Source organism: Myotis nattereri, assembly GCF_964212035.1.
Source record: "Myotis nattereri genome assembly, chromosome: 6".
Lineage (NCBI taxonomy): Eukaryota > Metazoa > Chordata > Mammalia > Chiroptera > Vespertilionidae > Myotis > Myotis nattereri.
Genome location: NC_138081.1, coordinates 95,442,588 through 95,460,323, shown reverse-complemented (window position 1 = coordinate 95,460,323; position 17,736 = coordinate 95,442,588). Strand labels below are relative to the sequence as shown.

The 17,736-nt window shown below is 42.1% G+C and overlaps 1 protein-coding gene across 1 annotated transcript in view; it reads right to left on the bottom strand.

Moving 5' to 3' along the window:
- Positions 1-17,736, bottom strand: part of SNX9 (sorting nexin 9) — a gene marked incomplete at its 5' end in the record, with an annotated part of 70,421 nt that overhangs the window by 14,509 nt on the left and 38,176 nt on the right. The window contains 6 exon segments of the mRNA XM_081093578.1: positions 1,232-1,362; positions 6,440-6,557; positions 6,664-6,789; positions 8,845-8,929; positions 11,509-11,659; positions 13,330-13,495. Of these exon segments, the coding sequence (XP_080949704.1) occupies positions 1,232-1,362; positions 6,440-6,557; positions 6,664-6,789; positions 8,845-8,929; positions 11,509-11,659; positions 13,330-13,495 (777 nt within the window).

The following is a 17,736-nucleotide window of genomic DNA, read 5'->3' as shown; positions in this document are numbered from 1 at the left end:
CAATAAGCCCCTACAAGACTCAGCCCTCAACAATTATTAAAAATTTACCAATTTTGTTTTATCTAGTCTACTCTACCAGTTTTCTTGCTTACTTAAATGGAAGTCTCAGATATAAGGCCATATTTTAAAAACATAACCACCATGCCGTCAACCCTAACAAGATCAACAGTACATTATTATGAGGTGGGAACCATGTTTCATTTTCCCCAGTGGTGCCATCTAAGGCAGTGTTCACCAACCTTTCGGACCGCACGGACCACCAGTGGTCTGCAGACCAGCGGTTGGTGACCACTGATCTAATGGACTCAGCACCATTTATTGAAAGTACTGTCCTTCCCCCACTGAATCAGCATCCTCTGCGTCAGATATTAGGTGTCCATTCTGTTCTATTCTGCTGGTCTGTTGTCTTTCTTTATGCCACTTCCTTGCTTCTGAAATTCTTTTCACTTTACAGTGAGTCTTGATATTCAATAGAGTCCTCCTCCCACTTCATTCTTTTTCAAGAATATCTTGGCTATTCTTAGTGCTTTGATTTTCTACATATGACATCTTTGCTGTTCTTCAATCCATGAAAGATAATGTTGGAAAATTTATTTAAGTCTTTTTCTTTTTCTCAACAGTGTTCCATAATTCTTTGTATTTACTCCTAGAAATTACTTTTCATGCTGTTGAAATGATAGTTTTTTACTTTCATTTTGTTTATTGCCAATACTATATACAAATAATGCAATGTCTTACTTATATCCAGCTACCTTACTACTTATTTCTAGTAATTTTTCTGTAGATTCATTGGCATTTTCTGTATCCATCCATCTACATGAGTTATTGACTACAAAAATCAGTTTTTAATGATTGTCTCTCCCTTCCTTTCTAATATCAATTTTTTAAAAACTGATCTGGCCATAAAAAAAAAAAATCATTCTCTCTGTTTCCCTCCCTTCATGCTGTTCATGTCCTGCATAGTCTGGGGTCTATCTTATTTTTAGCATTTAGGAACCATTCCTCACCCTCGCCCATCCTTTGCCCCATCTACTCTGGGCCAATCTGTTCTCCGCATATGGAAAACCATCCCGGCAGTTCTTTCAGGCTTTGTGACTAATTTCCTATCGCTTGAGTTTAGGTTTCTATCCCTATTGTCTTTGTAGAGAAAATCAGAAATAACCATCCAACTGACATAATTTTAACTCCTTTCAGACATAAAATTGATGTGAATATGACAGTTATCAAATACCTTTTCATCCCGGAAATTTAGAAACTGCTGGAAAACCTCGCTTTCTGAAATTACCGGATGCCGACACATCCTGGTCATCCATGCCTGAAGTCTCTCCATGCGCATTTTGATAAATTCTTCTTCAAAGCGACCTGCAAGGAATGCGCCCAGACGATGTACCACTTTGTCGAAAAGCTGTTTGTTCAGCTAATGGCTACTTCGTGGAAAGTTATTAGTAGAAGGTAAACCATGGTGATTTCTCACTAACCTAAAAACGGGCAACAGCCCTAGCACATACCTCAGATGCAGGCTTGATCCCTGGCCCTGGTTGGGGCTTGTGTGGGAGGCAACCGATTGGTGTGTCTTTTTCACATCAATGTTTCTCTCTCTTTCCTTCCCTTTCACTTGCTCTAAAAAATCAGTGGAAAAATATCTTCAGGTGAGGATTCACAAAAAATAATATAAAGAAAAATAAAAACAGGTAACATATTGAATGCCCAAAGACCCACAGGAATGATACAATAGACTGTTTAGTTTATAAGAATGAAATTGCAATGTAACAAGTCAACAAACCTTTTAATTGTGACAAGAATATTATAACCTCAAAGTGCTATTTTCCTTAAGGCTCCCTCAAGTATTTTAAAAATTTAAAGTAAATCTTATTTCAATATGAAAAACCTCTTTCTTATAAAGTAATAGGCCATATTAAGTCCTATTGACAAGGAAGAGGTAATACTGTTGAATTTAATAAGTAATTCTTACAAATGTATATGAAGTTTCTGTATTTATAAAAATGTGACCAAATGCAGTATAATCTGAGATATACAAATTTAAGTTTAGTACTTATGCAAAGTAACTCAGGACTGTAGCTCCCCCCCCCCCCATATTATTTTTTAAGTTATTTAAACTGAAAATAGAAAAAGCAATTTTTCCATGAATGCAGTAATGAAAGCTGCCATTTTTATAAGCCTACCAAACAAAACCACTATCAGTTAAAAGGCTTCTGGCAATGGAAATTCCAGCTACAGTCAAGCAAGGCAATCAGCTAACCCAGTCCCCCAAATAGCTATAAACCCAGACAAGCAAAACAATCAGCGCTCTGGAAATCCACCGAAGGCCAACAGCCATCTGAGAAATGCCTGTTTGCAAAACTGCCATACTTCAGGCAAAAACAGTAGAAATCTGTGGCGTCTGGCTTGTGGCTGCTCCCGTCTCGCCTGCTGCCCCCACCCTCCCATCTCTACTTGGCCGACATGGGGCTTCTGCCAGGACGGAGCAGGGTCGGGAGCGAGGGAGGTGCCCATGCTCAGTGGTGGGGCAGTGGCGCTCCAGAGGCTGGTGAACAGGGAGACCAGCCGCTCCACTAGCCAAGCTACGAGGCTGAGCCAAGCTTTCCAGGCGAGGCTGAGCGCAGAAACAGGGGAGGCCTGCGGGCGCCAGGCCGGGCATGCACTCCCAGCCAACCCGAGGCTACACACACGGGAAGGCGTCACAAAAGGGGCCCTCCAAAAAGGAAAAACCGGGCTAACTTGAAAAGGACCTGAGCTTTGAATTTGCTCCCCTCCTCACTCACAGGTCCCTTGGCAGAGGGCAGGCGCTCAATGGCCTGGGGCAGGCTCACCACCAAACACACAGACACAGGTGAACCCTAGGAAGCCACACTTTAAAAATAAAATAAAATAAAACCGAGCTGCAGGAGAGACAGATTTCCGAGATTTAGCCTAGGCAAGTTACTTATAACAAGCAATCAAACAAACCAACCAACCAAAGCAGAAACAACAACTTTCAGAGAGAAAAATCATAATCTAGAATTGTTAAAATATATTACCCAAAATTTCAGTTTTCAACAAAAAATTGAGAGATTTCAAAGAAACAGCAAGGCATGAGCCATATGAGGAAAAAAGTAGTCAAGAGAAAATGTCTCTAAGTGTTCCCAGATGTTGATTTCACAACAAAACCAAAACAACATAGAAGCTTCTATAAATATGTTCAAAGAACTAAAGGAAGCCATGTTAAAAAAAATTAAGGAAAAGTATGACAAGGATACAACAAATAGAGATTCTTAAGACAGAAATTATAAAAAAGAATAAAAAATTTTGAAGTTGAAAATACAATAACTGAAATTAAAAATTCATTGTAAGGTTTTAACAGTAGATTCAAGATGGCAAAAAAAGAGTGAATCTGAATATAAATAAACGTAAGTTATTTAATCTGAAGAACAGAGAGAAATACAACTAATGTAAAATGAACAGAGCCTCAGAAAACATCAAGCAGACCAACATTCTCATGATGGGAGAACCCAAAGGAGAAGAGAAAGAAGATAAAAATATCTGAAGAAATAATGTGGGAAAATTCCCCAAATTTGATGGAAAACTTCAATTTACACTTCCAAGAAGCCCAACAAACCCCATGTAGGACAAATATAAAGAATCCACACCAAGATATAGCAGACTCAAACTGCTGAAAGACAAAAGAAAAATTTGAAAGCAGCAAGTGAAAAGCAATTCATCATCTATGGTGGGTGTATGTGCGTGTGTGCATGTGTGCGTGTGTGTGTGTGTCATGGTCTGGACAGCACCTGTACATGAAAGCACTTCAGATTACGCACTTGCTAGGAGTAGAGATTCAGTACCACATAAGCTTAGGCTGTGCAGAAACAGCCTCATCTGTCGGATAAAAGGGGGGACAGATAAAGACCCGATAAATCATCATAGACCTCATTTATACCAACTTCCCCAGGATGACCAAGTGAATTACACCAAGAGTTCACAGCCTACGCACTGATTGATTCTTATTCTTCCGGAAAATTTCTGACATAGCTGGTTTATTTCCAAATAATTTCAGGTGTTATTTTGTGCTTGGTAAGATTTTTATAGCAGGTTTCAGAGAATTTAGAAAAAAAAGGGGGGGAGGGCGGGGTTCCCCCTTTCCCATTTTTAATAACCTTACTTAGGTTTTCACTAAGCATGTGAACATACCAGTTTTGCACCCAGGAGTAAAGCCAGATTCATTCAATATTATTTCACAAAATCCCAAATCTATGAACAAATGAAAAACGGTAGCTGTAGGTTTCTCAGGGACAGCTCAGCAAGCCCACAGAAATGGGTGACATCACATGCTGGCGTTCCTCAGTCCTCCAGGCTGAAGTGAAAGGGGAGTTTGTTGACACAGTAATGATCCTGTGGCATCGGGCAGGAGGCAAGCAAGAGGAGGGAGAGACAGTGGCTTCTGTGCTGTGCAGTTTCCTTGGCACGTCTCCCAGGCAGCGAACCAAAGCTCAGCTCCCTGCACGTGACGGCGTTGCTTTCTGCTTTTCTATGACATCCCCCTGGCTACGGGCCTGAACTTTTCTTTAAAAAAACCCATACAAACCTTAATATGGAAACAGAACCATGACTCCACGATGCTTTAAAACAGCAGAGTTATCTGATTTAGACTAAGCAATGTATTAAAACCTAAGTGATCTGAAAATTCCTCAGCCCTAAAATAACTCAGTCCACTTATTTCACATATTGGGCCAGTCAAGTTGATACAGGAGAGTAAACATTCAGGAAACGAACGGAAATTGGAAAATATGGAGAAAGGCAGACTGAAGTTTTCATGGAAGGAAATCTAGAATTTTAAAAAGCAAGCTGTGATTTAAAGCAACAGGATAACAAAAGGAGGACGAGTGAACTGTGAACCGGGCACAGACCTAGGGTACAGCGACCCCTGAGTGGAAGGAGGCAGCAATGCACACCAGCCTGGCGGCCTGACACGGCTCCCGGTGGGCTGTGCCCCGCCCCGCAAGGGGCTGCTCAGGCTCACTGGAGGATGGCCCGGTTTATGGGCCTGGCAATGCAGCCCCAGCCCCACTCCCCATTCTGCTGTGGCAATTTGAAATTTTTGAAAATTTAAAAAAAAAAAATCAAAATCCAAACAACTTTTTAAAAACATGTTTCCATCTCCTCAAAAAACTTCAGAGAAACAGAAAACAAAGTATAAGGTAACGTTTTAAGGAGAACAAACTCCTTATCCTAAGGTTCCTAACTCTAACTAAGACTAGCTGGTCCACATCTCCTGTTAAACAGCGAGCTGGGCAGGGCGTGCTCAGCGTTTCTGGGACAGCACGGTGGCGGTCTGGGCACGGAGGGAGGCACTGCAGCACTGCAGTGTCCTGAGCCGCTCTGTCGTTGGCTGGGTAGGAGTCTCAGCTCCTCTCTAAACCATTTCTCTCAACTCTACGGGGTGAGGATGGAACCGTCCGGTCTTCTCTGACACCGGGAGAGGACCTTCCTTTGCAGACCCCGCGCTCTGCTCTCTGGGTTGAGGTTAGCCTGGGCTGCCTTCCCTTCTCTCAGAGGCTCTCTACCTCGGACCTTTAGGCCGTGCTCTCATCTCTGATCCTTTCCTTTCTATACTTACTAGTTCCATTTATTGGAAAAATTCCTACCTACATACTAAACTCTTTCCAATCTTCAGTAAAGCTCAGCTTCTTTACAAACTTTTATTCTAAGAAAAACGTAACGAGTCCTGAGTACTAATTTTTCAGGTTTTATACTAGGAGATAAAAAAATCAATGACAGTTTCAAAACAGACACAGAAATCCTTTCCGACGGCACGTTATTAGGGGCTCTGGGGGCACGCAGATTCCTGACCAGATTACTTGGGGCAGGGCAAGTGGGGAAAATGACACCTTAAATAAGAAAAAGCTGAGGGCTTCTCAGCGATAAATAAGAACATTTCACTATAAACAGTCACCTCGATAACTGGGCAGCTCCCTACCTCACAGCTGGAAGCTCTGTGGCTTCTAGCTCCGATGTCCACACACCTCTAATGCAAACAACACATCTGGACTGCAGGAAGTGCCCACACCATGGGGTCAGAGATTTGCATTTCTACTTCAGGCTATTGGCTCATTTCTCAGGTATCATTTTAACATTCATGTACTTATTTTATAAGAAGGGTGTAGCAATAAAGACACAACAACTTTGCCAGAATTCAGGATACATCTACAAGAACGCTGACAGAAAATTTTATGAGCCTTTCTTGTTAGGTGCTTAGGTAACTTCCAAATACATGCGCAGTATGTACAGTGTATGCAGCTACTGTTTCCAAACTCCTACAACTGGCTCCTCTAGAGGATGGAAAATGCCATTACTGATTTACATCAGAAACTCTAAAAATGGGAAACTCTAAAACTGGAGTCTTTTTACTTGTCATCCTGAGTTCAGCGTCACACACACTCACCTGTGACTTGCTTGTCTGGAAGAGAAGGGATTGGAATGGCTGATCCAAACTTAACCAGGAGACGTTCATATAACCAGTCAAAGTGCTTATACCTGTGGTTTACAGATCGATTAGTATTCTACAAAATAAGGGAAAGAGGAGAAAAGTTACCATGCCAATTACAGAAAATGAAGAAAAAAGCCAATTCTAACTGGTGACAAGCTTTTGATAACTCGGATACTTACAGTGGGCGTTAGCTGATACTCAATGTAGCTCTTCAGCCCATACATTTTGGAGCCTTTCCTGGGATCTGCTACCACACAGTCAAAGGTAGAGGTAGGATAAACCCACATCGGGCCATAATCTCCAACCTACACAACGTTTCAGGGAGAGTTAACTTCGTTACAAGGAAAACTCGAAAATAAAATTGATGTAAGTCATCAAAGGTTCTCTTTAGGGCTGGAAGTCCTTTGGAGGGTGGCTCCTGCCCTTGTTTGAGGGTTACATAAACGTTCTCTGTTCCTGTTGAGGCTCTACTTGAAGAACACACTCGCCAGCAAATGCTTCTGTTCCTCCTCCGGGCACTCCAGGCCACGCGGAGACGCCTGTGTCCCCCCCTCTGGGAACGCTGGGCGGAACACAATTTTTCTCTCTCTGGTCCAGCTGTCTTAGTTATATATATAAAGGGCCAGTTTTAAAAAAGTTATCATCTCTCATGGGTTGATAGTTTGTGAAATAAAAATTACAGCCTTGTATGTCTAAAAAATGTCAAATTGCCATCAAACTTTCTCATTTTCTGCATACCCTGTCCTATTTCTTTTTAAGGGTGGAAGGAAGAAAAAGTGGGGTGGGGGATGCAAGTTGAGAGGCTATTAGGTCAGGATGATGACTGGGGTCCAGAGAATTTTAATAAGGGACTAGAGAGAAGATCTCTGACAACAAGTCACTCTGACTCCCCAAGTGGGAGTCCTGGTCCAGAAAACCCCTAGAGCTGCGGAGCAGGGATCTCTAAGAGGAGCCTCTGGGGAACTTGCCACAATCACAGCACCGAGAGCAATTCTGATCGACTACTGCTCACTACACATGGGTCCCATTGTATCAGTGGGGATGGTTACTGTGCCTTAAAAGCAAAGAACCAGGTCTCTACTTTCTCTCGGTTTCCTGAAGACGAATGGCTTTCCTGGGCTTCCTTTTCCACACAAGAAGCCCACACAGGCAGCGTGCCTGCAGGGCACAGGCCAGTTCTACCTAAGACTTTGGTACACATGCTGGGGCCTTCAGCTCTATTCCACCACTGCCACTCTTGTGACAAAGTCCCCTTTGCGAATCCAAGGGCAGGGTCACGGGCTCTTAACTGTGTGGAGTTTTAAATTTAATGAAAAAACAAAACAAAAACAATGATACATGTTCAGTATTTACAAAAGGGCTGAAGAAAAAAAAGAAAAATAATTTTTAATCTAATGACGACATTAAGAATATCTGTCTTAGAATAGCTCAGAAGATAATTACCCCAAATTTGCTTTGAGGGAAGAAGGAAAAAAGAGGTCTTGGTCACATCCCTTCTCTCTGGAGGTTTCTAGGTTTCAAAGATGTAAGAACAAGTAATAAAATAAGTCCAGCATCATTCTTGCAATTTTATCAAGTTTCCTAGGAGATTATAGAATAAGATCAGATGTTTCCTCCTCCCTGTTTGAGTGTAATGGTGATTACACTCAAGGTTCCCCATCTCGTAGTTAGTTACAGGGGTAAGTCAACAGGGTCAGAAGGTAGCCACAGTTCTCTTTTCCAGAATTTTCTCTGGGAATTTCAGCTATATAATGCTTTGACAGAAAAATCTATCAGCAATCAACGTTGGGTGAAACTAAAGAGCCGGTGCATGTGATGTAATAATCAAGTTATTATAAGACAGATATTCTTAATGGTGTCATTACTCCCAGCTTTTATTTGCCAGCTCCTTATTATGACCTGAGAGCAGGTTTACTGGAAGAAATACTAATTATATCAACTTAGTGGAAAAGACACTTTATTCTGATAACATGCATGGACTTTGCCAGGCAGAAACCTAAATATTTGAATTGGGTTTATTAGCCAAATAGGTAGGGCTGGTAGAAAAACAGCATGTAAAAGATACTTCAAGACACCATACCGACAAAGAATTATTAAAAATACATATACTAAAGGGTGTTGTTGGTTCAATTACTAAATCTGAAAGGTAAATGTAAAAAATATCTAAACAATATAATGACAGGCATTAATTTATGCTGATTATCTTTAGTACTTTAAAAATACTAGCACATACTATCAGTTATTTACAGCATTAAATGTGTTTAGAAACTTTCCAAATAACTAATAATCCTCTTAGCTTTAAGGCATATAAGAGAGCTTAATCAGAAACACAGCAAACAAACAAAAATGAACAAACTTACAATGATAGGAATTTTCTCTTTGGGTTTTGCTAGTTGCTTAGTCAACAAATACTGTTCCATCCCAGGTTTTGCAAATCCCGGAAATCTAATCATGAAGACAAATGTTTGTGAGTCTTATGACTTTCTTAAAAGAATTATACGGCTCTCATCCACATTTACTTAATACGACAACTTTAACCTTGTCTGTCTCGAAGATGTACTAGGACTAGGAAACTATGGTAAATGAAACCTAAATTAATCAGATTGTGTGACGGCCAATTAGTCATTTAATTAAGCTTTATCTGGTAAGAGAACAGTTTGACTCCAGAAGGTGTGATATTTATGGCACTCCATTTGCCTAACTGGACCTGAAACACTCTATCACCCCACAGAGTGAAGGGCACACCAGAAAAATGTCCCCCACGTCACAGGAGGAGATGCTACCGAGCATACCAACGGGGTAATGGCCACACACAGCATTTCTAGATCCAAATTAAAGCTGCCTTTCCACATACTCCCTCCTCAGGGAAGCCATAATTATCCCAAAGAAGCTGCCACCGTCCATAAGCACTCGTGCTATTTTCTTTTGGAATAGACAAAAGAACCAGTTTTTGCAACATCAAAGAAAACCAGTCTTCTCAAAAGAGACCTAAACATAATAAGATTGGTTACTTCCAGAAATCAAATCTAAATCCAAAGCAAATTTCTAAAATTGGAGAATAGCTGGAATACATGCAGAGCCATCCAAAGTGCTACTTCTAAAAAAGACAAGATTAGTTTGGGTTTTAGAAATTTTTGCAGATGCAAATTAGAACTGCTTTAATTTGGTTTCAAAATGGAATGAAATTTTAGAGCAGGAAATTCTTAAAGTCAACCCCTTCACTTAGAGATTAGGCGACTGAGGCTCAACCAGACCTTCCAACTTCTCTAATATCATAGAGCATATCAGAGAGCCAGCGGGAGCCGTGGAAAGCAAGCACAGGGCAGCAGAGCCAGGGCCTGGGCACCAGCCACACCTCACTTTCTAACCACAAAACCCTGGCAGAAAACTTGGCTAGTCCTGTGACGCAGTCTCTACTTCCTCATTTTCAAACTGGGACAAAGAGATACATTCTACGGAAATGGATTTTAAATACACTCTGTGTTCAGGTTTAAAGGACAGCGGCGAGTAATACAATCTCTACTGACCATACTGAAAACTTCAAATCTGACTCTAAGAAACAGGATACCATCAATAACAAATGACTAATTTTATTATACAAGCAACCGAGCATGAAAATACATAATAGAAGAAACAGACGGAGAGGTAGGAAACGTGGGTAGCTAAAAGATGCCATTTAATCGCTGATGCTCATTAAATACAGTAAGGGGACTTGTAGGGCTTATTAAACGTATGCATATGTGTATAGATCTAGAACTGGAGCCTGATAACCAGATACAAATATCAAACATTATGTTGACAATATTTTTCCAGACACAGGTTAATGTTCCTTGGTATCTGGAATCATGGACTTGGACACTGAGAAACAGTATCAGTAATTTTAGAAAATAAAACTATTTTAAACATAACTGCTGTAAGAAAGAGCACTGGAAGATTCGTATGGAAGGAGATAAATTATATCTCCTTCAAGCTACACAGCGTGAACTACAGTCTATCCAGAACTCTCTACCAACCAATGCTACAGTGCTCATCCATATTTACCACATGCTTTCCTGTTAAACAGTGCATCTGCAAGTACTGCTCAAAACTTTTTTTTAATCTAAGAGAAATCTAGGTGAAAACAATACTAATCACCTTCAGCATTGTAGTTTAGAGCATGTACTTAGGAGACTGAGGGACTGGATTGGAATCCTGTGTGAGTCTGGGCAGTTACTTAACCTCTCTGGGCTTCAGTTTTCCTCACAGAACAGAGATTACATGTACCACAAGGGATATGAGGGTCTCATGAGAATGTATACAAACCGCTTGCACAATGCCTGGCAATTCGGTAAGCGATCAATGATCAATAAATAGTAAAACATTTTAAAAAGAGTTAGTTTTGGTTTTCCTGTGACATCAGTAAGGAAATCTTAATACATCCTGGAGTTGATAAAGGTAAAAACAGTGTTTGCAGATCATTAAATAGGACAAATATTTCCTTTAAAATGAAAAAAATCCTATATAATAAAAGGCTAATATGTTAAGTGTCGGCCTTCCATTCAACCAATCAAAGCATAACATGCTAATGATATGCTAAGGCCACTCAACCGCTCCCTATGACGTGCACTGACCACCAGGGGGCAGACAGTTGATCGGTCAACCAGTTACTATGACATGCACTGACCACCAGGGGGCAGATGCTCTGACCAATAGGTTAGCTTGCTGTTGGGGTCCGGCCGATTGGGACTGACCAGACATGCCCTGGAGCCCTCCTGCAGTCCCTCCCAGCCCCGACTGTGCACCGCTGGGGTCCCTCGGCCTGGCCTGCGCCCTCTCGCAATCCAGGCTAAGGTCGCCCCTCCTCCCCCAGTGCATGAATTTCGTGCACTGGGCCTCTAGTATTAAAACAAGCTACCAAGCTAAGATCCAAACAAAAGTGAGCAAATTACAAAACTTTGTAAATCACTGAGAAGAGAAAAGGCCTCTTTGTATCTTGTGTCTATTCCTACACAGAGTTCCTGTGCCTTGACTCCCTTTAAACCTACTTGTTAAGTGGCAGCTTCATGGACGACGAGCCAGGACGACTGTTTCCGCGCTGACCACCTCCTGCTTCAGCCGCCTCTGAATCCTTGAAGTAGGGAGATGTTGACTTGGGGTCGTCCCAGTCTTCATCCCAGTCATCATCGTCACCAGTTGCTAGGGGTGGGCACCAAAGATGGTCAGTGAAGAAAAACAAAATAAAAAGGGAATGATTTAATTTCAGGATAAAAACTACCAACTGGATTTACCAATTAAAAAAAAGGAGAAAAGGGTGTACTATAGGAGTATGAAGTAGACATGAAGAATATAGGCTCCGTAGTCAGTCATAAGGCTTGAAGTGTAGAGTTTGCCTTTTAGCTTCAAGAGGACTGTCACATTAATATGAAGTTACTATAAAAATGCTACATGGTGCACAAGGAAAGGTCTTCTAGAGGCCCATACGTTGATAAATCTAGCGTTATAAACTCGCAAATAAGCAGATCAAACACCCTTAAAGCCAAGAAGATTGGGGAGGTCTGGCCAGTGTGGCTCAGTGGTTGAGTGTTGACTTATGAAAAAGGAGGTCATGGTTTGATTCCCAGTCAGGGCATATGCCTGGGTTGTGGGCTTGGTCCCCAGAAGGGGGCATGCAGCTGATCAATGATTCTCTCATCATTGATGTTTCTATATCTCTCTCCCTCTCCCTCTCTGAAATCTATCTATCTCTATATCTACCTATGTACCTATCTATTTACCTATCTACGATTGAGGAGGACAAAAGGTATAATAAAGCTCTTAAAAGAAATTATCACTAGTAACAATAAAGGTGAGAGAATTGTGATGAAGGGAGAAAGATGGAAAGAAACAGGGTGGGGATGGAGGAGAAAGGAAAGAGAAAAACGAGAGACAGGAAGTACAACCAGCACTAGCAGCCTAACACAGCAGTAGTCTGTGTGCCAGGTAAGGTGCTGCCAGCTCTCCTGCTCCCTTCCTCACCACGGTCTGCCTGTCTCCCACCTCTGGGGGCCTGACGTGTCCTTTTGCTATTAGGCAGGAAATGGCCCTGGCATCTCTGCCTTAAGAGTGCCACAACGAAGAGGCAAATGCCAAAACAGAGAAGAAAAGAACAGAAAGTATTGGAAGGACCTGGGCCAAGTTTCCTGGGGCCATGCCACGTTACTAAGAACTGCACGTCAGCAGTCTGGTCTCAACATTTCTACTCAGCCCAAGACTCCCGGTCCTGCCAATAGTCCCAGTCCTTCTCCGAGGGGGGCTTAGGACAAGTACCCGAGCCCTGGCTCCTGTGTGCAAGCCCCTCGCCAGTTAGCACATTCAATTCCTGGCACAATGTGCACATTTGGAATCATAAAAAATGATGAGCAGATTTTTATCTTATTTAATTTCAGAACCGACATAAATATCCCTCCTTAATTAAGTTTCCCGGTCTATAAATTCCTCTTCTGCCTCAATATTTCCTTGATAGCCTGGGAGTCAAACAGGAAAGGTAGTTAAGGAAAAGGTGAAACAGCTGGTCAGAGATAATAGCCTGGCAGGTGATACACCATATTTCATCTGTATACACGTTTGTTTTTAGCTTAAGATTTAAAAGAAAATACATGTGTGTTAAATTCCAAGATTTTAAAGTGTTCTTTTGCTTTATGAACTTGGCCCCTGCAAACATGTGACTCCATGACAGGTAACTGAGATTGGACTAATGATCATAATTAACAGCTACCCACAATAGACCCAGACTAACAGGTTTGCTATTACCGAACAGGAGCACCTGAGAGCAGCTCCTTGTATTCTTATTCCGATGCCCTAGTCCCCAGGGGAGCCCTCTTCCTCACCTGGTCCTTGGTAGGCCTGGGGATGGCCAAAGGTGGCGTCCCAGCTATTGGCAGTGTTTTTCTGGGCTGCGGTCCCCTCTGCCGTGGCCCCCCAGCCATCTGTGCTGTCCCAGTTTCCAGATTTGGAGGCACCCCAGGCTGACCAGGGGTCATTGCCACTGCTGACCTGTTGTTAGGGGTAAAAAAGGAGAAAGAATATTTGTGACTTCTAGAAAGCATTGCTCAATTCCGTAGGAATCACATAACAATTGAATACAATAGGAGTGCTGAAAGAAATCAGTAGAAATTTACAACAATTTTAAATTTAAATAAAAAATTGTAAACATGTCGGAAAGCACAAAAAACAGCATCAACCAGATTTTACTGATGTTAACATTTTGCCTTCATTTGCTTAGAACTTTACAACCAGCAACAAAGAAACTGCCAGACTAGCACCACACCCCTCCATGTCCTCTCCCTTCCCCAATAACTTCTTCTCTAACTCAAGTCATTCCTGTGTATGTTTATATGCTGCCACTGCATACGTACACATTCATAAATAACTGTTTTGTAGTTTCAAAACTGAGCTAAACAACATTATACTGTATGTATCTATTTGCAACTTGTTTATTTTTCACCTAACATTATGTTTTTGAGATTATACATGCTAATAATGAGGATGTTTTATTCACTTTAACTGGTTTAAAGCAATCAGTTGTATTTTCACTAGGCTTTTACCTTAATCTGAAAAAGTAATAGATTCCCAGCAAAAAAAATTTCGAACAGAATAAAAAGACATGGAATTTTAAAATATGCCTACTGCCCTAGCAGGTTTGGCTCCGTGGCTAGAGCTTCGGCCCGAGGATTGAAGGGTCTCTGGTTCTATTCTGGTCAAGGGTACGTACCTCAGTTGCAGGCTCGATCCCCAGCCCCAGTGCGGAAGGCAGCCAACCGATGTCTCTCTCTCATATCAATGTCCTCCCCGCCACCGCCCGCTCCCTTCCACTCTCTCTAAAATCAATGGAAAAAGATATCCTCGGGTGAGGATTGACATACATACACACCATCTTAAGATGCCGTCATTCTCTTAAAGACAGCTCCTAACAACAGATCCTTACCTACACCTGCTCAAACATCCCATGCACAGAGACCCTTCGTGCTTAAACATGTACGTGAGCCCAATGGCACTCTCTGCTCTGCACGTTCGCTTCCCCACCCAAGAGCCCGAGACGCTCTTCAAGGTGCGTCCACACCTGGGGGCCTCTTCCGTACACGGCTCCAGAGCTCCACTGCATTTACCCCACAATGCAAGCAGCACATGGCGATGCTCACTAACCTTGTTTTCAGTATTTTGTTCCTGTAAATAAGACTGCAATGCACATCCTTGTACATCCTTCCCACGTGTGCAACAGACCTTTGTGAAATCCCCAAAGAAACACTGCTGGGCTAAGGAGACTGTACTTTTAGAATCAATGGATTTTGTCAAACTGCGCTCCAAAGAGACCGCTGCCGTTATATCCCTAGACTCCTGACATGCCAAGGAATTCTGTCTGGCATAAAGGTGGGCTACCACATCCCCAAATTATTTTAAAAACATTTTCTCCCATTATTCCTTTGAGTAGTTTAATTATTGTTATAAATAAAATTTTTGAACAGGCAACACATGGCACCCGATTGCAAGGAATATGGCAATAAGAGGCCTATAGCCTCCCTCTCACCCCTTCTGTACCACCTGTGAGTCAAACACGCTTGTTTTTGGTTTTGTTTCCTTGATTTAAAAATTTAAATCTTTAATTTGTCTGGAACTTACTTCAGTATAAGAAATAACATAGTAATCCAGCTTAATTTTTCTTGTAGTCTGTCTGTTGCCCTATCATTTAATGATCCATCTCCCCCCACTGATCTGAAATGTCCCCTCCATCATATACTGGACTGGGACCCATTTCTAGGCTCTCTACTGTATCCTAGCAACCATCTGTACTAGTACCAAGCTACTCTGAAGCCCACTAGAAAGAATACCATTAGTATTTCAGTATAGCATTTTTTATCAATTTATTTTTAAACGACCTTTTTCATCAGCTTAATATTTTAAACCTAAAACAATGCTAACTTTAGCACTAGAGTGTCAACATTTTAAAAAATGCCTTGATTTTCATTTCAATCACCTTAAATTTATAGATAAATTCAGGGAAAAGAAGTAATGCCTTAAAAAACAACAACATAATTTTAATGTTGAATCTGTTTATCCAAGAACATGGAATAGCAATATCTCCCCTTCACTGGAGTCTTTTTTCCCCACATGAAAAAAAAAAAAAAGATTGGTGTTGAGGGCAGTGGGGGGAGGGGGAGATATAGAGATAGAGATATATAGATATTTACAAGAAAATTTCCCAAACTGTTTAATATACCTTTTTAATGTTTTAGAGCCCTATAATGTTGGTCTTTGTTTACTCTTCACTGACTGAGAGATGGGATGGATAATTGGCTGCCACATACCAGAAACATAAAAAGCAGAATATGTTTTACATATGGAGTTATGATTTCTGAAGTCACTAGTGATTCTGCTCTAAGGTAAATAATAGCAGAAAGCCATTTCATTCACACGACTGTGAGTTTCTCCAATACCTGGCTCACAAGGTAATACTTTCAAGCTACTCTAGTGGAGACTGGAAATAAAGGCAGACACTGAGGGCGGCACAGTTAGGAACACAGCTTCCCTCCAGTCAGGCTGCGGGGGTACAATCCTGGCTGTCCCTCTCCAGCCGGGCAGCCTCAGCTAGAATTTGAACCCAGGCAGCCTGACTCGGGTTCTGAAAGACTGACAGGGCCTAAATGAAGTCAACTGTGAAGGAGCAGAGGGTTAGAAATAAAGCAACAGGAAGGCAGGAGCCCAGGACTGCCGTGACGATAAGACTGTAAGTGTCAGCAAAGTGTCAAAGAAAGACTTTCATCAATACTGGAGAAAACGGAATGTGACCTATTCATAGCAAGTATCCTAAAAGATTTAAAATTTAGGACAGAAACATATAACATGATAATTCTCTTTAAAACCACTTTGTTCACAAAATGCTTATAATAATTGCTACATTATTTGGTTATGTATACGATCTTAGCTCTCTATCTAGAGTATAAAATCCCTGTAGGCAAATCTAGTAATGGTTTGCTTCTCTCTCTGTCTTTTGTTATTTTTCCTGAAACTTTCTATCTTGTTTCAAACTTTCCAAACCAGAAATCTCTCCAGCTTCTCTCATGGACTTTTTTTACTGGTTCTCGTTCTCGCTCTCTCTCTCTCTCTCTCTCTCTCTGATGACCTTTTACTGACTTCCAGAACCCTCTTCTAATATCAATACCTAAAAGCATCTCACACAGTCTGTCTAGTCCTGTCCTCTCGGAGCCCACCGTTCTCTGACTCCTATGCTTTCAACCCCCCATCCCTGTGGTTCTCGGCTGCAGGCATCTGGTCACACACTAACCCATTCTGCTCCTCCCTACAGTTTCAACTCTGAAGTGCCTCTTCTCTACCTTCTTCAGCTTTCCTTCCTCTCCTTTCTCCCCAGCAGTGTCTTCATCCTCTCCTTTAACCTCTTTATGGTACCAAACCCTTCCTGGCTCTCAACCACATGTCATTAAAAACCCTTCATTAGGAGAAATGAAGATGGCGGCATAGGTTAAAGCCGGAGTTTGCTGCCTTGAACAACCACTTCAAAAATACAACTAAAAGGTGGAACAGACATCATCCAGAACCACAGGAAGGCTGGCTAAGTGGAAGTTCTACAACTAGGAGGAAAGAGAATAGCATACCGAGACTCAGAGGAGGCGCAGTGCTGAAGTCAAATACTAAGGTGCGGAGTGCATGTGGAGTGGGCTGGCGGCTGAGGGCGCGGTTGTCTGTTTCAATCGGGAGGGAGTCTCAGGCTCTGAGCTCCAGTTCCGGGCGAGTCTCTAGGGACCCAGACTCAAACGGGAGAAGCGGGACTGTCTGGCTTCGGTTGGAACTCGAAGGCAGCTTTCTCTCCGAGGTTTGCAGCGGTTGCTGGGACTCTGAGAGGCAGCCCCTGGGGACAGGACTGAGCAGCCATAACTGCTTGCTCCACCCACCCTGTAGATCCCCTGGGGCCCGCCCCACCCAAGCCCTGCACAGAGGCATTTGTGGGATAGCCTCAGGCAAAGGCTAGATTAGCACTGCCCTAGAGATCCAGCACAGAAGTTCTCCCACTGCAGACACAGCTGATTCTCACAGCCAGTTGGCCTGGAGGTCAAATCACCCCCAGTATTACCGACAACAATCAAGGCTTAACTACAACAAGACTGTGCACAAAGACCACAAGGGGGTGCACCAAGAAAGCATAAAAAATGCGGAGACAAAGAAACATGACAGAAATGGAGGATATAGAGCTCAAAACCGCACTTTTAAGGTCTTTCAATAAT